The sequence below is a fragment of the Temnothorax nylanderi genome, unplaced genomic scaffold, assembly GCF_030848795.1.
Source record: "Temnothorax nylanderi isolate EJ_2023f unplaced genomic scaffold, tnyl_v1.0 TNYL_tig0021_pilon, whole genome shotgun sequence".
In the NCBI taxonomy this organism is placed as follows: Eukaryota; Metazoa; Arthropoda; class Insecta; order Hymenoptera; family Formicidae; genus Temnothorax; species Temnothorax nylanderi.
In genome coordinates, this window is record NW_027249083.1 from 182230 (window position 1) to 205194 (window position 22965).

General features: G+C 40.3%; 1 protein-coding gene across 1 annotated transcript in view; it reads right to left on the reverse strand.

The window, feature by feature from the left end:
- Positions 1-1279: 1279 nt before the first annotated feature.
- Positions 1280-22965, reverse strand: part of Meltrin (disintegrin and metalloproteinase domain-containing protein meltrin) — an 80641-nt gene continuing 58955 nt past the window's right edge. The window contains exons 3-13 of the mRNA XM_071700137.1: positions 18217-18372; positions 13397-13586; positions 12651-12718; positions 12067-12231; positions 10913-11082; positions 10639-10830; positions 9864-10460; positions 9589-9790; positions 9112-9316; positions 8823-8952; positions 1280-6126 (exon numbers count right to left, since the gene is read on the reverse strand). Coding sequence (XP_071556238.1) covers positions 3414-6126; positions 8823-8952; positions 9112-9316; positions 9589-9790; positions 9864-10460; positions 10639-10830; positions 10913-11082; positions 12067-12231; positions 12651-12718; positions 13397-13586; positions 18217-18372 — 4788 coding nt within the window. The 3' untranslated portion in view covers positions 1280-3413. The remainder of the gene's footprint in view (positions 6127-8822; positions 8953-9111; positions 9317-9588; positions 9791-9863; positions 10461-10638; positions 10831-10912; positions 11083-12066; positions 12232-12650; positions 12719-13396; positions 13587-18216; positions 18373-22965) is intronic.

A 22965-nucleotide genomic window follows, 5' to 3' on the forward strand; every position in this document is an offset into this window, starting at 1 on the left:
TGGTGTCTTGCCCCCGGATAGCCAAATCTGTTAAGAACAGATTTTAAAAGTGCAGCCTGATGCTGCAAATGTCGATAGAATGTCAGCAGAAATGTAATAGAATCTATTAATAGAACATAATGGCATACCGCAGAGACTGAACAAAATCTGTCATTTCGTAATCATTAAAGTGATGTATTCCGTTCAAAATATTTATAAAACGACAAATTCTCTGTTCGATTTGTGCTGTCAGAATTGCTGGCAAAACACGAATTCAATCTTTTTCGTTTTTGCTATACTGCAGTTTGCGTATTGGTATTTACGATGCTCCGTTATTCATGCAGTCGTAAACGTTTGATACAAATTCTGTCGGCAGAATGCCGATAGAAACGTGACAGAATCTAAATAGCATCACAGATTGATTGCAGAAACAAAGAAATGAAGAAATGTACAGAACAGGAAGCGACTTATTGCTAGTAAATTAAACGTTAACAGTATATATGCTAGCAGTTCGTCAACAAATTTGAGCGAAAATATTGCAGCAGATTGACATCGATTGCGTTAAGTTTGTGCCAGAATCTGTCGCTTCGTAGCCATTTGTGAATAATGTATTTTTAATTTAATTTTAAATAGTTACAAAATGATAGATTCTGCTTGATTTCTGCTAGTAATTTACTGTCACATTATAAAGACGGGCTCTGTGGCCAGAAAACGCAAGGCAGCCTAATGCAATTGATGTCAATTTGTTGCAACATTCTGCTCAAGTCAGTCAGTCAATTTTGCTAGCATACCGCTAACAGCTTGCTTACTGAATCGCTTCTGCCCTATACATTTCTTCATTAGCATTACTTAAGCCTCTCACAAGTCGAACCGATTGACTCCACCTTTGTAAATTTCTTCATTATAATACCAGAGCACGTGATTAATTTACAACTTCATCAAATTTCCTTACTTTCACGAAGTTCATCAGTTTGACTTCCGAGAGGCTCATTTATCTCTCGCCAGATTCTGCAAAGGTGCTTAGTTCTTAGAAGTTACGAGACGTTAGTCTTCTTTAAGGAAACGTCGAGTCTAGAAATCGATCGAGGAGTATATTACGTAAAAGACGAGGCGGTCTGTATGCTACGGTTAACGCTTAAGAATTAAAATTTAATCATTCCATACCTTGCATTATATAATTTACTGTACTCGCGTACAAAGTTGATCTGGTTATATATGTATATTTTTCCTTGCGAGCCGATTTAATTATATTATAATTTCTGCCACAATGCAGAAATGTAGAGGATGGTTCAGGAAAGTGTTTAGTTGGAATAAAGACTTTATTGTAACATCGTTATGGGTTTTAATGTACACAATTATCGTAAACCGACGGCTAGGTAATTAATTATTGTAGTACTTATCTCAGCAGTGTCGATAGGATGCTACTTATCTTTGGTACCGAATGTACAGTATGTATTGCAATGAAGCCTTTGTTCTTGTTATTTTTGCTAGACGGTGTAAGACGAAGTGTTGTATTACGACCTCGATTGCGCGTTGCGCGTTGTACTTTCGAGCCAATTAATCGAATATTTGTATTATACAGTCGCAATTGGTGCAATCACTCGTTGCATTGCTATTCAATATTTTGTTTCTTTTCAACACATTTTAGTGATATTTAACGCTTCTTTTACTTTTCTCCTTGTTTTTTGAAAGAATACTCTTAGGGATAATACTTATTCATTAATAACGAGCCAGGGGTTGCTGAAGCAAGCCTCTTCCCGTACGCCGTACGCTAAAAACGAACGTCTGATTGTCCTCGTATCAAAGCAACGCACATAACGTCTCGCGCGTAAAGAAACAAGCGGAAAAAGCAACGTACAGTAAATGGTCAAAAAGCTTTATTGAACCTCTTTATTGAAACTCTGTGGTGGGATGATTTCTGGACGCTCCGCATGTAGGAACTATTACAAACTGGATAACGCTACGAATCAAAGTGTCGATTCGTACAAGGAAATTCGCTGCGCGGAAGAGAACAAAAAGAGGACGGTAAATGCACGAACGCAGTTCGACCGACAGCCCTTACTAGTTCAATAAAACCTTTCCTCAATTTCACGCTTAACGATAGACTCGACGTTCAAAAAGCTGCTCTCTCGCTCTTTCTCGCGAACATACGTATAATATAACGCGTGTAGGGGTAACTTACGAACGTAACTTACTCTCGGCGCGAAGGTACATCGTACAAAACTTCACTTTAGCTCTAAATGCCTATATCTTACGAACGTATTTACACGGGTATCAGTCAAATAAATAGTTTTAGTCTTTGCGTCTAGAGCGGCCCTAGACGAAGCAAGCCTCTGTTACTGATTTACGCAAAAGGATAATGAGAAACTAATAGATTGCGTGACGCTGCGCGACCGAGGCGAAATATATTTTAGGCGGTTTATCTTGCCTGCCTTGCCGGCGACGGGATATCACCTTAATTCGATTCGCAGTGTTGTGTTATTAGCGTGCGCTAACATCTAGACTCTCCTAACTAATAGCATTTCCATTTTGATTCCCACGGGATCTCGAAGGTACACAATCTTGCATCTTGATCTCTCATAACATTTAATCTTTAGAAAAAAGGGACCCTGCTCTCCCCCTTTGTTAACGGAGCTACGTCGGATATGACTGCGATTTCCGATGGCTTTTTAAAAAACTTAACGGCGCATTTTTTCAGTATGATTTATGTAGTATGATATAAAATAATTTGGTCGCGTCTAAAATCTGCTAGCCGTAACAATTTGGCGTAATAGTGTTTTCTGTGCAATATTTCTTTATACATATACATATATCACAGAGGTCAATTAATTCCATACACGCCCCTTCCAGTTTCAAGCGATGGTTTCGAAAATAACTGTCGCTTACCTCGCAGTATCGCTTATAAAACGCTTAAGTTAAATATTACGGTAATTATTGGCTTACATAGGTACGCCTGAACGTCGGCAATGGATAGTCTACAAAAAATATGAGAATTTTCAAGTGTGGGCACTATTTACAAGTTTTCAATATCGCCTCTCTTATGCGGCCGCACACCTATCTTAATATTTCCGACAAGAAATATATTGTAAATTTAGCATTTTATGAATCTTAGAGGAAAAGACTCGATCCTTGTACTATTTTTTTAAAACTTCCGTTTAAGAGTTCTTAAATAAGAAGTTACAGAGATATATCGCCCTCGCGTGTTATTTACTCGTTTATACTCGTGCATGCTCACGATGTACTCGTTTACCATGGACGCGTATATCTGTTTACAATATACCACGCATTCTCTATCGAGAACGATTCAATGTGACGGACTAGAATGTTTCAAGTATAGATTTCCCTGGCAGCATCTCTAACGCTTTTCCGATCCTTTTGTCGAGCATGTCCGAGCATCAGGAAGGTCGGACTACCAGACTTTTTCGGATAATTGTTCATTTCCTCACTCCGCCGCCACCGACTTCTGTTCGTGCCATCAGCTTTTTACTATTCGCACTCGGCATAGTCCTCGCGACACCAGAATTGGTCTTGTTGGCCTCGAACTTTTGCTGGAGCGACGCCACGTTGGATTTACCGCTCGCCACTCTTTGTAGCGGATTCGTCCTCGCCGTTGCACCTCCGTCCCCGTTTTTGATTTCCGTTTTAGTCGACACCTTCGACGTCAGCGACGGTTTGGTAGCAACGTTGCTCGCCTCCTTGGCGGACGGTGATAGCGATTTAGCCACGCTTGCGTTGCCAGTCGGAGACTTCTTCCTCTCCGAGAGACTGGCTGTTTTGGATGTAATGTTAAGTGGTTTCAATGGCGTTGTGGGCGTCTTCTGGCCACCCCTCGGCAGCGTGGGTGTCGGAACCTTCTGAACGGTCTTCAGCGGGAGACTGAACTTGGGATTGCTGCCTACAACATCTGGTGACTTCGTTCCGCCCTGATTCGAGTTCGAGCAGCTCGAGACCAGGTCCGGGCTATTGAACTTTCCCGGATTATCCTTAGGACTACAAGGCACATTTTTGACAGATACGGTTGTGTGTGACTCTTCTTTATCTAAGTCGCTACTCGACTTGCTTGCGTTCAGTTGCGTTTGTCTCGCGGTTGGACTTGTATCCGAGCTCTGTTTCGCCGTTGTCGAATTCGTGTCGGGAGCTTTCGAGGATTTCAGGGATTTTAACGTATTATCTGAACTTTGTCTCGCGAGTTTTACGCTCGACTCGGACGTATCTTTGGAGGTCGGGCTCTTCGCGATGTTCGGAGGCGTTTTAGTCCTATTCAACGGCGGCTTAGCTGGAATCTTGCTGTCTGTTTGGTCGTCTTTCTTGATATGTATCAAATGAGACGGTCGAGTTTTTGTTGAAGTGAACGGTTTGTATCCTATAGAATTCTCAGGCGGCTTCATGCCGAGCTCCTTGGACAGCTCGTCATTTATGTTAGGATTATTAGACTTGAGGGTGCTCAGATTACTTTTATCGACCGGCTTCAAATTATCATTCGCGTCCGAAATATTTTTGCTCGGCTCTTTTCTCTCCACTTGCGGAATGTTTATCACGGATGGATGAAGGTAACCGGAGCTAGTAGTGGAGCTCGAAGAATTAAATTTGCCGGAAGTCGAGTTTGAATAAATACTACCGGGTATCTTGTAGTGGCTCGAATTCATGTAGCCACCTAGAGAGTTGTTGGAGCCCATACTTTCCGAATTTTTCGTCGCGTCTTCCCCGTTAGCCTCTTTCTTCTTTCTGGTTAACGTCGAGGTAGAATATATGGAGTCGAAATTACGATTCGATATCTCCGATACGATCTCCGATAGCAAGCCCATCGACTCCAGGCCGTTCGGACCACCGGACATCGCATCGATGCGTTTCGGTAGTTTATACTCGTTATCAGCCGGCGTTACATCCAATTCCGCGTTTTTTCTGTTCTTCTCCGGCACGGGTTCCTCTATTACCGCGTAGATATTATCGTTCGTGGGCGATTCCTCCGTGATCTTCGTCAGGGACGATTCCGCGATCAAATTCATGCAGTCGTCATAGGTGTTCTCCAGTGGCTTCTGAATGGTTTTCACCAGCGGATTCTGATAACCCGGTAGTCCTGGAATCTTTATCGCGCTCTCGGCGGCCTTCTCCGTCTGCGCGATATTCGGCGGACCCGGAGGTGGCGACGTGGGCCTCGTGCTGGCGGGGATACTGGTGGGTCTCTTGACGGGCGTCGTCTGACGCATCGAACCAAACGTATGTACCATTGGTCTCGACGTAACTTTGCTGTCTCTCATCGATTGAGCGCGCAGGACCACGTTTCTCTTTTCAACCTCAGTCGCTGGTACCACCGGGATGACCGGTGTCGGGATCTCGATCTCCGTCTGTGGTATCGGATTGGAGATCTCGAGGTTCCTCAGGATCTCCTTGTCGATGACCTTGTTAGCCTTGTGGTGCTGATTTCTCGGTAGAGAATTTGTGTTCTTGTCGTCCCTCTGTGAACTCTGGGAGTTGCTTCTCATGATACCGGAGCCAGGTCGCAACATCGACGCGATACGATTGAGTGTGCTGCCCTTTTCCGACTTTTTCTCGGGTTCCGGCAGAATCACGTTTGTCAAGGGCGTGCTGTTGGGTCTCTGCGGCTTCGCAGCAGGCACAGAAGTGGTCGGCGGTGGCGGGGCTGGACGCATAGGCACGTCCGGGGCAGGTCTGATGGGTACCTTGGTTACCAATTCGACGGACGTGCAGGTTGTGGCCGCCAGTACGGGACTACTGATCAACGGTCGTGCCGTAGAACCAGGATTCAGCGGCGGCAACGCCGGTGCGGTCGAGCTTGGATCGTTAGAACTCAACAGATTGTTCCTTTGTGGGACATTGCACTTTTGCATGTTCGGCTTAACTACGTTTGTCTTTATCGCCACGGTAGGCATCCATCCGGGCGGAGGTGGAGCCGGTTTCGTCGGTTCGGCCAATTTGGACTGATTCGAGTGGATCGGCGTGATCGTAAAGCCCTTAAACTGGCCAAACATGTTGTTGTTGTAGCGCTCGTCGGTCTCTGCCTTAGGCAGTAAACTCACGCACGCGGGATCCTGACTCAGACTAGAATCGATCGTTTCGATGTTACGGGACATGGGACTGGAACGATCGATCGTTTTGATTAGCAATCCATTGTGGCCGCGATCGGTCCTGAAATTTGAAGCAGAATTATAAGCGGAGGGATCGAGGAATTTGTAAGCGCGCAGTTACGATACACAGCTAATACTGATTCGTAACGAATCAACAAATTTAACTAAGGATCTTTTTTTATTTAGTGTAAATTAGAACGTAAGCATTGTGCAGGTCTCGATAAGGAAATGTGTTCGTATATCGAAATATTAAAATAATCTAAATAAGAAATAACATAAATTTTAGGTTTTTTACTACATACTACAGTTTAGTTGTATGTATGCTCCAACACATGCGCGTATTTAACAACATTCGAAAAATAATCACGTACAAGCATTTTTCTCAAATAAGTAGCTGTTCATCGCAAGTCCAAACACATGCACAGGCAAGAAAATTGCCGGGAAATGTTAGTTTTAGATTAAGATATTAGTAGCAAGCGTTGGAAAAGAAGGAAATTGTTGATTACAAAGGAAGACTAAAAACACCTTATATCAATACTATGTTTATTCAATAATAAAATTGTACATTTTTATTTTTTTTTAAGTATGAGTAACATTATCGGATATCTGAATTTCATATCCAAGGAATGAGTAAAGAATTCAAAGAATTCGTTTTTTATCATTAAAATTAAGTACTTCTTAATTATTAATATAATGAAAAATGGTCATTAAAACTGAATATCCAATGTAATGTCTAATTTAAGTTGTCGATTTTCATAAAATGCAAAGAACCAGTAAGAAAAGAATCTTCATTCATGCTCATGCTCACATAACATGTTTCTGCACATGCTCTATACGTTATAAATAATCTCTTCAACAATCTCCGCCGTCATATGGCGCAATATGTCCATATAAAATTTACAGTTTCTATAGTTTCTAAAAATTTGGGCATAAAAATTTGAACAGTATTTTGCTCTGAAAATTTAATTAGTCTTATTTAACATTGGTTACATAATGTGTGTGCAGTGACAGATTAACAACTTGAAAACTGTGAACAAAGAAGCCATATATATATTAATAAAGAAAATATTTTTTATTATATGAAATTTTCGCATTGCAAGCATATACATATATTAAAATTGTGATGTAGAATGCTGTGCATAAAAGTTGCTTTCATTTACGTAACTTTTATTCTTTTTTTGTGCACAATTAATATGTAATTAGTAAAATAAAGCTCTAAATTAAATAGTGTAAGTTTGCGTACAAGCACACAAGTCGCTAAGAACAAAATGCTGTTCATCGTAGTCACATTCTTAGACTTTTTAAGTTTATAATCACTCAATTCATATTGCACCAAAGATGTATTTAATATGAACTAAATAAAAAATGTGTACACATCAATACACGTAAAATCCTACATTTTATTATTGCTTATTGCATAAAAAAATCTGTTTGGGACAGATTTGATCACATGATGATAAACAGTATAAACATGATAAATTTATCATTTAGATGCTTAGCTACTAATCTAATTTTTTTCAATTTGTGTAAAAATATTAATATGATTTGAACTATAACAATATATTGGAGCATTATTACGACTATTAGCAGTTGCAATCACAGTAGGAATTACTTTAATGCATTTTGGCATCCAGTAATGTCCAAATATTGCTTTTATGTAAACCATCACCGCGTTTTCAAGTCCCCATATTATAATGCAAAAATCATAGCTGGCAAAAAAATGCACTATGATGTTCGCACTAGCCCGAATAAAATTGTTCTTAAATATATCTATTTCATATTTATTATTTAAGAAATATATTTAAAATAATATCGAAATTTCTTTTAAATTAGCAGAAATTCCATATTGAGAGAGATAAAGTGAATATCTTTACTTTGACTTTTGAAAATATCGTGCTTTAATCGAAATGATTCTTTTCAAATCTATCATATCTAAAGATAAGTTCTATTATTGTTTATATTCTAAAACATAGATTCAAAATTTATAAGTATCGCGATCCATTGCATAAATAGTAAATTTCTCTAATAATACGTAATAAATTTTTACGTAAAATATTTGCACGTAATGAGATTCATACAAACAGATAAGAAATCACTTAGATCTTTGGTTTTAAGTTTTGAGCAGGTGCCGGTGGGGGCGGCGGTTTTTTATTGTAAAATGGAGCAAGCTCCTTCGAATTATTAAATAATACATCCGGCGTAACGTCAGACGTACTGGCTGGGCTTTCATTCAAGTGCTCGAACTTCAATTCGGTGTTGAGCGTAAGTCCTTTATCGTTCTTAGACGATCTTTTCTGAATCTGCTGAATGCGCTCCGATATTTTGGAGCCTAATTCCGATCTAAGTGGAGTGATTTTTTTCGATTGGACTTCAGCGACGGGTACCGACAAATTCTTATTATAAACCTCATGCATTTGGGGCTTTGCGCTAACATCCGGCTTTACGTTGCTGAACAGCAATGACTTTCTGTATTCGATATTATTACTACTCTTAATAGCATCCGGATTGGTGGTAGATATTAGATCAGCCTTAGTTATCTGAAGCGGCTCTTTGACATCGTCACTAATCGTGAATATTTTATTATTCGCGTTACGAGAGGTATTCTTTTTGTTCGGCACGAAATAGGCGGAGAGCATTATTCGCAATCTGAAGAATTTACTACCGGCGATGTATTGTGTCTTTACTGGCGATGTAGGAACACGTAGTGACTTATTGGCATGCGATTTCTTTTTAAAACGGTCGAGACTAGATACGTACGTAGACATCACATCCTTCTTCCAATGCTGTCCGGAATTTCTGACGTACCAGACGCCGAATAGGAGCAGAGCTGTGGCGGGCACCACTCCCAGAAAGATAACGTAAAGCGCAGTTATGAAATCGTTTCTCGCTTAAAACATACAAAATGAACATTATATAGCATAATTGACATTGATAAAATATACACTTAAGTTAATATGTCTCGTTAAAACATCTCTTCAGTTTATTTATCAGAAATTACTTCTCCTTCTTATCAATTAATAAACTAGACATAAAATAAAGTAGTTACCGTTGGGATCATCGGCTGGACCGCTATCTTCGGAACCACCAACTCCAGGCTGAAGGCAGTCAGGTGGTCGAAAACCACGATTACAATGGCAATGACCAAGACTATTACACACTCCGTTACCATTGCAATTATTAGGACAATTTTTACCGCCAGAAACGGACGCTCTCAGATCCGCCACTGACATACATCTCTGATTTACGCACATCTAGACGATATAAGTAAATTACAATTATTTAAACTGTCCCAATTGTTATCTTAAAATCAAACAAAAATCTGAAATTATTACATAGTTTTATCATCGTTTAATTATTATCATAACATAGATTGACACGAAGTTTAAAAAACCTACTGGTACTGCAGAGTTTCATCATTTCAGTTCAATATTTATCATTTTATCTTTATCTCTCTCTTAACTTGGCAATTACTCTGCATATTTATTTTAATCTTAAAAGAACTCCATTGTTGGAAATATTTTACCTTTCCGGGTGCACATTTGGCGCCATCCGGTGCGAGACCAGGGTCAACCTGGCTCAATCCGAGATCGACTATGGCCGAACGACATGGAATTATCTTCCCACCATTATTGATAAACGAATGACTTAAGGTCGCGACTGATTCCATACCAAATTCTAGTCGTTCGTTCAAGTGTTTGCAGTGCAGCATGCCGCAGAGGAGATTTCTACAACACACCCATTATGCTCATGACAAAATCTAACGCGATATTCCTCTCGTATATGATACAGTCAACTTACTCATCGTTACACTTGATGAAACTTGATTCGAGGCGATTGTAGCCGCAGTTACCGTTTTTGGTGCCCTTATTGTTCATCTCGTAACACTGCGTGTCAGAGGACCAACCGGTGGGACCCCATAACAATTTGCACTGATCGTCGTGAGTCCTACACGAGCCTTGATAGCAGAAGGCCTTACCCACGCTGCAGGTCTCACCGTCCATCTTAAACACGTCTGACGGACAATATTCACTCTGACCAGTGCAGTATTCCGGCAGGTCGCACTCGTGCTCAGCACTTCGGCACTCCGTGCCTGCGGTCTTCGGCCTGCAAGTCTTCAAGTCGCAACATTCGCCTGTCGCGCAGCTCGCATTGCTGTGCAGCATACAGGTGGTCACGTTGCAGCAGGGATTGTCGCAGTTCTCCTTCAGACCGCAATCGCATTGCTCACCCGGCTCGACGAATCCATTACCGCATATGGGACTGTCGAAGAGCTTCTGCGGCTTGTTCCTCAAGCAGTAATCCATGCCATGCTCGAAGGCTAGAGCAAGGTGTTCCAATGAACATGTGGACCAGTGCGTTGGTCCGGACGAGCCGCTAGACGACGCCATTATACATCTACAAAAGAGATACATGCCTTAGTAATTGGAGCTGAACTAGATTAACAATATATTACACAGAGAGCTTGCGATTTCGTGGAATTATTAATTTTTATTTTCGGATATCGCAAAAAAAAATTTTTTTTTTTGATACATTGAACGTTTAAGGTATTGGAGAGGCAAACTATACGACGTACTTCTCTTCAGGACAGCCGCAATCCGGTCCGTCGTGCTCCATGCCAAAATTGTGGCCCATCTCGTGGGCGACAGTGGCCGCGACCAAACCAACGACGTTCGAGTGATCCATGGAGACGCCACCGGAGAATTCATAGGTGCATATCGGTCCCTTGAGAGCCTTGCCGACTACGCCGCCGTCGAAAGTGATTCGCCTATTGCCGGGAAATAAATATCAGTCATCGCTATGTACGGCTAGATGGAATACATATAACGTAGACATATCTGTACACTCACGTCAACAGCTGGGCGTTATCGTTGGGAATATCCTGAACCAGCTTCTCCCTGCGGTAGCGCAGAAAGTTCGACAGCGTGGTGTCGCCGTTCGGCGAGAGTGCTATCTCGTCCGACTCAGACCAGACCTGCACGCCGACCAAGGCGATGAATATGTTCAACGGCATGTACAGCTGCAAATACACGGAGATATACCGTCCCGTTATTTTACATAGGGATTTCGCGGTACCGTGATACGCGGTAAGGTCGAGTCAGCGCTAATTAATCTCTCTCTGTCTCGCTGTGTCAGAGAGAACGTAGAATATACAGGACGACGACGCCCGCGTTCTCTCGTTTGCGGAGATATTAGGCCTGAATTGAGATCCGTCATTGTCGTTGCTGATAAATTAAAAGTAAAAATGGAAGCAACTTCGAGAAAACTAGTTAACAGAATTCAACTTTCACGTAACTTTCAAGTGTGAATTAACGAGTTTAAAATTTAATTATAAAAAAATTTTGCCTGGAAAAATTATATATATATATACTCATAAACTCATAAACTATCTTTATTGTTTATCCCCGCAGGGTTTGCAAGTCGTTTTTATAAGGAACGTTACCCAAACCTTTACACTACTATACCCTTTCTCCTCTCACTTTAACCCTTTGGACCAACGGCTTAACGTCTCTTTCCGAAAGACGATATATAAATGTATACATATATATAATTTTTCGTGAAAAAAGTAATATTTAAATTTTATAATAAAAATGTGTCAATTGTATAACAATTTTTGGAATATAACGGAATATATTAATTTAAGCCTTTAAGCAAAGCATATGTACAAGTGGATCATACATAATTTTTTTAATAAGACTATTAAAGTTCTCGCGCTCGACATATCTCCTTTTTGGAGAAAGGAAGACTCGCACATCCATGTGAATACAATTATGTATACATATAACTGCCAATTACCCCCAGATAAAGTAAAATTCGTGGAACAGCTAGAGATCCATTCTAGAGATACATATTTTAGAAGAAGAAGGAAATCGCAAATGTTCAAAACGACTAATTGGATAATGGAGTTGTTGAATTAACGCTGCGCGCTTCAGATCGTTCTCAGTCGACTTGAGGTCGAAAGGAATTATACGTCCAATTAAGTTACGACGGCGACGTTACTTACAGCGTTGATAATGTTGGCGATGTCCTTACAGTGTTGATGCACTTTGTCCAGGTTCTCGTCGAGGGCGGTATATTCCTTCTTGTCGATTACGAGTACTAACTCCACGTAACGCGATTGTCTATTCGCGTTGTAGGGCCCACGGATAATTTCAGCCGCTCTTTTGTGCTGTAAAAGAGCAACACAACAATGTGCCATAAAATCATTACTTTTAATTTTACTCATAAATTAACAAAGATACAAAGTGGTAAAATAAAATTGTCATAACAGCAGATGTAATCGTTAATTGTCTCTTTTAGAAATCTGATTTACAGAAACTTTTTCAGTGCTAATCCGTTAATTGTTAATTGTTAAAAACTCTTTAAATTTTCGCTAAGCGCAAGACGATTCCCAAGCTACGAACTATTCACAATTTCTCCAACAAGAAGAAGAAAAGAACGGAAGAAGGGTACACACGCAAGACACTGAGGGTACCAAGACCCCTGCGACTCTGTTCTTTGAAGTCGTATAATTTACCGGGGAAACAGTTTGCGCGAATTCCTTTTTCTCTTTCCTTTTCTTTTTTTGCTGTTGCTCTGTATACATACCCTAGAGAACTTTTTAATCTCGCGATGATCACGAGGGAGAACGTCATGCGGCGGCGTGCCTTCGTAACCTGCAACCGAGGAAAAACGTCAAACAGGGATACGATCGTCGGCAGCAGGATTCTCGGTAGGACCGAGGAGAGGACAAAGAGTCTTCGCGGTCGGGGCCTTGCTCTCACATTCGTTAAGACCGTTAAGGAGAGACCAGTCTTCTCGAGGCGAGTCTTTGAGCCTGCCTGGGGCATTGCCACCGAAGGACGGAGTACCTAGCTCGTATGCTCGCCACGAAGACTCTTCTAAAGGTGTTAAAGGTCGTATTTCTGAGAGTCAAAGTTCGTGAATACTTTTAAAGAAACCCGTGGAAATTGCCCCGGCGATCCAGGAACTCCCGTGACAACGATAACGGATACGACCTGGGTGCGAATAACTTGCCAATGTATTAGTAAGTCAACCTGATTCGTCATGAAATATCTGAGATTCCAATTACAAATTCTGTTAATTTTTCGTAAAATATATCATGTAATAATCGTCTAAATTTTTTATAGTTCTTTTAAAGAAGTGGATATTTGCAACATTAATTAATGTTCGAAAATATTGGCGTGCACTAATATCAGTCATTTTTTTCCTAGGCAATTCCTCTCTTCCGCTTTTTACATTAGTAATAATAATATATGATATGTGATTCTTGCAAAGAAGATTGAGATATAACAGTAAAATAGGGACGGTTCAGTCACGAGATGCTTGCTTACCACACGTATTATTGGCAATGAGATCGCTGTGCTTGTAAAGGTAATGCCCGGAATCCAATCTCTCATCTTCCGGATGGATGTGATGAAGATTCTCACCATCGAAGATGACACCGCGCAATCCTCTGCAAGTGGATAACGCCACCCACGAGCCAGGAACATCTCGAACGCTACCTTGGTAATGACAGAGCTCCTGCAAGATTCACGCAATTCACGAATGCCATTCGCATAAGATAAACGGTATTAAAAGAATTCTCTTTATTTCTTCGAGCATTTTAAATTTGTCGACATTCATGAAATTCGCTTTATCGCGTGATTCGCTCTTTCCGCTTCACGTACCTATATGCGCGTTTCTAATTTTCTCTTGTAACAAGTATATAATAAAATTGCGGAAACGTTTTCTCGCAAAAATAAATATGCAGTTATTCACGAATAAAGGCACACTTCTAATTAGATTTATGTTTTAACTTTTTATCTTGATCCTTTTACTATGTCGAAATATAGAGTCGACATAACGTTTTGCGGAAAGCTTTCACATTATAGTTCTCCAAACATTCGAAACGTGATTATAATTAGCAAGCAACATTTTTTAAATCTCTATAAATGTTTCGAGAAATAGTCTAAATAAATTGCTGTATATATGTGTGTGAACTGATTAAATTAAACCGACTGAATAATTAAATTGAAAATAGAATACTTGCATGCTCTTCGCTTGTTTGTGAGAAATAATTTGGAGCGTAAAGGATTATACATATTTGCTTCAGTTTGATCTGGTCTCAAGTCAAATTCAATTTTTTTAATTCTCTCATTAAAAATGTCTCTGAACATTTAGCCGATTCGTGACACTTATGAATCGCGCGGCATAACACGTCGAGAAATCGAGATGCCCGTGCGGCGCACCGGCTGCAGTTCGCGGGCTTATCTCGGCCTCTCAGATGCATCGGAACCGTACATCGGCTCAGTACAAATATAGTTGTCCCAGATTCTGGGCATGCACACGCTGCTTGGCGAACCCCGGCGATTTTTCACGTTCCTTTTTCCGCCGCGAGGAAAACGAGGGAGGAGACCCGTTACCTCGGAGAGCAAGCACGTTACTCTCCCGAAAGGAATTGCTCCAACAAAGAAGCACGATCTCGGAGGCGGGGGGAGTATCGGGATCCTCTTTGAAACGAGGCGCTTTCTCCGTTACGAGAGCCATCGATCGTGGTCCATTATCCGATTGCCGCATAGGAAGGTGTATACTGGCGACGTGACGGGCGAGATTGAATTAACGAGAGAGAACGTGTCGGTATCGTTAAATCGTCGTATCGATTATTTAATGCAACCGCGACTCTTATTTATTGCCGATGACGCAGCAGCTCGCTCGCGTCTCGATCTTATTGCAATGCCGTCCTTAAAAAATGCCGCAGCAAAGCTGCTCATTGCGGAGATTCGATCTCGATGATGCTCGAGGTCGATTTGTCCGCAGCGTAAACTTGCTCTCGTTATTGAAAGAAAATAAGAACGTCGCTCTCCTTAACAATTTAAATATTGAACGATGTAAGAATAGAGAAAAAACAAATCAATTACAAGGATATTTGCGTATTCATGCTTGAATATCAAATGATCTAAAAATTCAAAGATTCCAGTACGCATGACGCTATAGGGATTCATATCCAAGGATTCGTGTTATCGCGTATTTGAATATTCCAAAGCGCGATGGTTGATAATTTTTTGTTAAAGAAAATAGAACGGTCTTATCGTGCAAAATACTTTTCACAAATAGTCGTTTATTGCCCTCGGGAAATTCAAGGCTTGACACATTGTGTTTCCAAGTCACGGTGCAAAAATTTTGCATGCGTCGCTCGCATAAAATATCCTTGTGCGCATTTACGCGTTTAATTCACATAAGAAATCCATCGTCGTTCGTCCAAGGATGTAATCACTGGGGCCCGCGCTGATATATAACGGACGGATAAAGCGTACGACTTGATTCATTGTCGGATAAGAGAAAAATTTTCGCGAGAGCGTAACGCGCCATGCGCCCCATGGAAAGCGCGTTACGAGGCGTGTCGGCGGAATATGAAATTTTGTATTCGCCCACGGTAAGCTTATCCTCGCTTCTATTAAATGTAATATCGCGTGTGCGCCGCATCGGGGATTATGTAGATTTATATCACGAGAGCTGTGCGAAAGAAAAATACATTTCCTAACAGCCGCGTTCTTATTACCGGGACGTAAATTTCAGAACCGCGTTGAGAGCATAAAAGAACACTCTATCTCCTTGTAATAACTCTCTCTCTCTCTCTCTCTCTCTCTCTCTCTCTCTCTCTCTCTCTCTCTCTCTCTCTCTCTCTCTCTCTCTCTCTCTCTCTCTCTCTCTCTCTCTCTAATCGCTTTTCTATCCGCAAAATTATTTTTATATCAAGTTTCGTCGAAGATAAGAATGTGAGATACCTATTATATTCTCGATCTGTAAAATGTGCTCAATCTTATATTTATTATGTACAATATTTATGATTTAAACTTTTGTGCATTATCGGTGCTACAAATATAAATAAATGTATGCACCATCGAGTCTTACAAATTTTTATATATTTTTATATGTACCTTTTATATATTAGAAAAAACTTTTACGCAACGTTTTAAACAGGCAATATTACGCTGGTATCTCAAATTTCTAGCTTATTCCACATCCGCATTTTCTCCTTTAACGAGCTCAAAATTGGTTTATCCGTGCGGATAAACCGTATTTATGCCGCGAAGAAGAGGAGGTGGGGCGATGAAAGGCAGAGCCGTTAGCCGGAGTCACCAATTAATTAAATACAATTGTGCAAAACAGTAAGTACGGTGCTGCGGCTAGGCGCAACGAACTCTGCCAGTTGGCGGTGAGTTTTACATTTTCAGCTTGATTTCCGTCCCACATTCTAATAGATGACTTTTTTATGCTCATCATTGTCTCGTTACAAATAGTCGAGCAGAATATTACGATCGATAAAGAGCAGTTAGTCTTTGTTATTTTTAAAAACAGTACTGTATGTGGCTTATTTTTCTCTCGTCATTATGATTATTTTATATTCATTATTTTCTTAATTTAATGCATTTTTATGATATAAAAAGTGTATTAAGTTAAAAATAATAATGAATATATTTTTCTATAAATACAATTTTTATTTTAATTTTATTTTTGTTCTTTATTTTAAATAATGAGTACCTATATTGTTTGTCGCTCTCTCTATTTTATCCTGCCCAAAATATATATAAAGACTTTTATTTTAAGATGAATCACAGTTACTTTTCGCGTGACAGAATTGAAATTCGCAAATTTAAATTTACTTGTATGGATAGCGGAATTAGACGTTTAGCAGGAACAATTTCCGAGGCAATCCTCGCGTTTCGCACGATATACTCCACAGACACGTCGCGCGACCGCTGTAATTCAACGTATTCTGAGTATTCCATCAGCTTTTCTCTCTTTCTCTCTCTCTCTTTTCTTTTTTCTTTTCGTCTTTCCTGCCTTTCTCTTCCGTCGCGGCGTTTGAATTATAAAGCGGAAACCCCGCGACCGCCGCTCATGCACGGTTTTAACGTGACGGTGTGGCACGCCCGCCGCGTACGCCCGGGACCAACACGTCGCTACACATTTGCGTGTGTTTATAACGAGACGTTCTATTAAACATGCAGACGGCAGACGGAGTGAGTCACCTCGATCGATTTCGGCCGAGTCGGGTATTATACCTGTGCACGGGGGCCTAACTTATACCTTTTCCGTCCACGCGATGACGGCGGGCTGATATGACGAGAGGGCACGGACACCCGCGGAGATTTTTAATTTACGTGGGACCGGAAGTACGAGTCGAGCGTGGAATTAAATGAACTTTCTCACAAATAGATTGTCGGACTGTCCAAAAGAGTGATTCTTCGTTTAAAACGGAAATCATCTTTTATCACAATAGGCTATTTTCTCTTTTGCCTGGCATCTCTTTGTTTGGCCTGACTGAATAAAACATCGTCTCTAGAGTTCCCTAATGTTGATCAATTCTGTTGCGAAGGTTGCTAGTAGTAATATGAAGTATGATAGCAAGCAAATATTGATATAATATGATTACTTATAGAGTCGAATTAAAATTAAATTGTGCGGACGACCTTCTTTACGCGAACACATATCATAAAATCGATGGTTCTATAGCCAAGTCGACTTGTAGAATCGCCGTGACATCGATTCGATGAAGGATAACCGAAAAGTGGCAAAAACCAAACACAGAGAGCAAACCGACAAATTGAGCAAATAAGAAAGACACACTAACTGACGAACAAGCTTCGACTCTATTTCTTGCCAGTGATACGCACAGCGAGATTATTTTTGTACAGCCGATGTTTACGCATAATCGCTTAGCTCAGCATTTTCATCACAAGATAAAACTTTCAAAGGAATAAAATATACGTAATAAAATGATATCTAATCAGAAAATGGCTCTTCATTGTCCGCGATAATTGTTGAGAAAAGTTGTATCGATTATCCCTTTTTTTTGCGGAGAGCAAACGGCCATATATGTACGATCGTAAATTTTACGTCGCGTATCATGCCATTAAACGGCGATAATGCCGCTCTTTGTGTGGCCATTCGACACGTGACGAGTAGCGAGTGAATGGTCGAGCATCACGGGGGGGGGGGGGGGGGTTAAGTTGAATGAATTCTCGACGCTTTCCTTCTTGATCGGTGCTGGTTGTCGATAGAATTTACGCTCGCGCGTTCGATATCGATTAGCGCAAACGTTGTTTGCGGAAAAGCGGTTAGCACGCCTAGGGATGCGAATACTGGATGCTGCCCGAGCGGTACTTACAACTTTCGACGGGGTGTGCACTTTGTACGTGCCGCGATGCTGGTGGAGTTGCTGATAGCCGACCGGAATTAAATCGGTGTTCAGCCGAAGGTCGAGAACACGCTCGACGCCGTCCACATTGAAACCCACCGTCAGCACGTCCGCATGCTCGAGGTCCTGAAAAGAGGGAAAATATCGATCTTCAATTTCGATGTGCAGATAAAATTTTCTTCTTCTTTTTCTCGGTAGCTGCCACTGAAATAAGAAAAGATATATAAAACGCTATTATATACAGAGAGAACATATCGATTTCCTTGATCGGTGGAAGAAAGAGAAAAAAAATAATATCCATTTTTTTATGATTCATCGTGAAGCACATGAAAATATATAAAACTGTAATTAGCTGCAAATAAAAAAAAATTTGAGTCATTTATATTCATCAATTATATTGTAGATATATATATTTGTATAAGATGCATTAATTTTAATCATCTCAGTTTCAACCTGCAATTAGTAGCCTATAGTTAGTCTTAATTAAATTTATTTTATATAAGTTATTCCCTATAGATTGAGTTTTTCTTTTCTAAAAAAAGAAAAATAACGGTTTATCGTATCGTTACAACTCAATGCTCGAATAACATGGCCGATTCTTTCTTATCGAACACATCGAAAAGCCCGATCGCGCACCTGTTGCATTAATAGCGGTAAGACTGTGCTTAGATCTGAGAAAAGAAAATTTCTCCCGCGAAAATTGAGATCCTGAGATCGTTGCATCGAGCTGCAATTAATTTTATACTCGGATGCTCGCTTTCTCCAACCATGAAACCAAATATGACTGGATATTCAACAATCCCCAAGAATAAGTGATAAACTCCGTAAGACGTAAACTGAATGGACGGGAATTTCAAGCAAGCCGTATTTATTACGAAGCGAATATTAAGCAAGTGAATAATGAAAAATGGTATTCGAATGTAATTTTTAGAGCTACAGCATATATCCGTAAAAAAGTAAAGTTTTTCTAAAAAAGAATGCGATGGTATTTAACTGGGGTTTATTTAATTTTCACTTTTAAATTTTGGCAATAACGAAAAAGATACGAATCAAAAGCCATACGATCCAAGCTTAGATCTTTGACAGCCTTATATTAGTTTCTGTGTATATATATATATATATATATATACATATATTTTTCCAACGAAAAAGATACGGTAATCTCATAAGCCTTACATTTAATTGCGAATATGAGATAACACATAGCTTATATAACAATAGCTTCATTTAGCTCAGATAACAATACTTTCACTTAGGTTGGATAACAATAGTTCGCATCGCGGAAATACAATTTTCACGCTAAATTCTTTACCAGTATGATTTCTATGCTTGTTAATCGCAACAAGCTGTGTAAATTTAAATCCGTGATTACGAGGGCGATGTCAATTATTAGCGCGCGGAACAGCCGACTACGTGTGTATCGCGTTTATCGTTTTCGGTACGGTTAATCCAATTTGCCGACTGTCATATCATCGAGCGCGTAAAACAGTCAGCGTTATTAGATCGTGATTCCGAGGCTGGAAAGCCTCGGCCTGAAATTCATAAACTCTCGGAATTGGTGGCGCGTTCTCCTCTCTTTCGAGCGCGGCCGTACGCGTGCCGAGTGAACAGAAATGAATTTGCGAATCTCGTTTGCACCGAAGCCCAACGGCGCGCGATGTTTAATTCATGGGCGTTGTCCCAGCCGGGATACTTTTCCTGCGAGCGTTTCGTGTTGAAGAGAATGGATGCTGCATGACCTGTGGATGCTGCACCGAGAATGACACTAGAACAGTCGGCTCGTAGGCCGACTTGTTAAGCTTTGAGATTACAGTCCGGATGACTTTCTAGTTCGGACAATTATCAAATTAAATTAAATTTTAATTTCCTTTATCAATTATTATACGATATATATCTGAATAAACAGGTTTTAACGACGAGTTCTAACGACGACTTTTTTTAGTCAATTTGGAATGAATTTCCAATCATAGTTTGAAAATTGGAGAAAAACTATTGACTTCTAAATAATTTAACGTGTATTTTTGCGCCTGTCTATCTTGGATTTATTCTAAAGTTTTTAACATAAAATAAAAATGCATCACTATAAAAAGACACTGACTGAATTTTTCTAAATACGATATTCTTCTCTAAAAGAAAAGCAATTTCTTCTGCAATTAATTTCTTATTTTGTACTACGGCGAAGTGACTGAAAGGAGAATGGTAAAATCAGCCAAGACTTAATCAAGATAGTCTGTTACAACCAACCCGTTTTAGAAGTTTACGCGGGATCCGTACGCGAGATACGTACAATATCCCCTGGGCTACATTTTACGTCGGTCTTCTGTTCTACAATCTAACGCCAAGAAAAATATAAAAGAAGCTTTTAACTATCTTCCGTCGCGTGCAAAGACGGCGAAACAACGTGAGTAACGTGACGGAAGCTCGACTCTTAATTAGTCTAAGTGCCGCGGGTGCCGCCGCGTTGAACTTAAATTGTGGCAGTAATTACTCGTGTAACGTAACGCAGAATTGGACAGACGCGGTTTCAACGCCCGGGGTGGATGGACCGTACGAAGGTGCCCTATCCTATTATGAATTATTGATTAGCCTCCTTGCGCGCTTCGACAACAAACGCTGTCTAAACATAGCACAGTCCCAGTTAGCTAGTTTGTATAAAAAAAATAATTCGCACTCACAATTGCGGAAACGTTCGAAACGCGACGTTCTTTTTAAATAACGTAAAGTTGTAATAACTTAAAATTGTAAATTACTGCGCAAAATGAAATAGGAGTTTTCAGCGGTTCTCATATTACAAATACGGTCGTTGAGATAATTTTAAATTAAATACGATTTTACATTAAAAGACAATTTTATCTCGTAAAAGAAGATAATATTAAAAAAAAAAACAAAAAAAAACTTGAAATTGCTCATGGAAAGTGCGCTACGACAGAAGGTAACAGATATAATTAAAATAAGCTAATTTAGTAAATGAGTGCCTGTCAAATGCAAGTATAAATGATGTTGAGCTCTCATTGAATGAACTGTCATTATTTCAAAATGCAAGCGCGCGTGAAATCAGACTCCGTATGATAAAATATGAATTTTAATCCCCACAGGTCCCGCAACATAGAAATTTTGCAGTATACATGTTGAAACGTGCACTCGGTAATTTTCAGAAACACATTAACCGAATTGAAAAGTATCTCCGACGCGCGATATCCGCGAGGCGGCTTACTCTCGGGAGACAAATGGCGCAGTAACGATATTTCTTCAGGAAGCCAAGTCCACAACGATAGGACGCGACGGCGTAACACTGCGCGCGATACACGGTCGACAGTGCACTCCTTTGAAATCCTTTCAGCGTGGTGTACATCATTGTCCAGGGGCAGTTAGCAATCTATACTTGGGCTCGCGGCTACCACAGAGACCGTTTTTGATATCATACCCGCCGCTGGCTCCTGCACGCGCGGTACCATGACCCGCATTCATTTTCCGTCGATATCGAGAAACAAATATATTGCTGGGTCAGGGCTATTGAATATCTCTATATATAAACAGAGTATCTCTGCGGACCCACTGCGCGAAATTTAAGCCTCATTTAATTAATACAAAATTGATTTTTCCTCGGCGAATAATTGTGAATCCCGAAGTTAATTCTCTTCCCGATACTCGCAAATCGATGTTGATTATTTTATATGTTAGACACGAAAAATTAACAAGAAGATCAGGGAGTCCGTCGATGAAATATGGTTTGTTAAATTCGAAACATTATATGTAACGCAATATTGTGTGCAATACGTTGAAACAACAGAAAAGTCGACAAGCAAAATCATTTACTACGACGCCGTTGGATTGGAGGTGATTAAGGAAAAGCTAAGAGTTGCTAAGGTAAATGCGAAAGCTCGCGAAAGTTCGCGAATATACTTTTTGTTCCTCGCTCTGTTGGCGCATCCCAAACAATTTACCGAGCGAACTAACTGCATTAATCGGTTGCCGGATAACGAATTAAGCAGCCGGTGATCGTTCTAACTTTTCCACAGCCAGTTGGGGAAATTCTGAGTACCGTCACTCGTCGACGAAAAAATTCGCCCGCACGGGCCTGTCTTTTTAATCCGGTAACCAGAACCAAGTTAATCCAAGCAACGGGGGAAAAAAGTGTCACGGAAGGGAAAACAGGGCGCCTGTTAAAACGAAAAAGAAAAAAAGAGAGAGAAAGAGACGAGAGCTCCTTTCCAGCTACGGTAAAACTCGGCCGACGTGGTCCTTACGTTTCATTGTGTGTCCCCGTAAACCACCCTCGCTCAACGGAATTTCCGGCTCCGTGGTTTCTACCGCATCCTTCGGAAACCCGAAGAAAAGAAAAGCTTGGCGGCGACGCCGATCTTTTTTAGGAAAATTCCGGTGGTGCACCACGCGACAATGCCTGTCACCGAGGAAGACGAATTGCGAAGGACGCTTGTAGAAATAGAAATGCATTCAGGACGTTCTAATTAAACATGGAGTTCGCATGAATCACCTCAATAGTAATTACTCCAGTTTTCATTAAACAATTAACAATTTTCTCATTCCCCCTCGTATAATATTCGCTCGATAATATTCGTACAATTACTTAATTATAATAATGTCACTGTGTTTAACTCAGATTGGATTTAAATTAATCGAGAGAATTTAAGATATAACGCGATGAAATTACAATATAACACGATGCTTTCTGACTCATGCTGCAAGTGATATAACCAC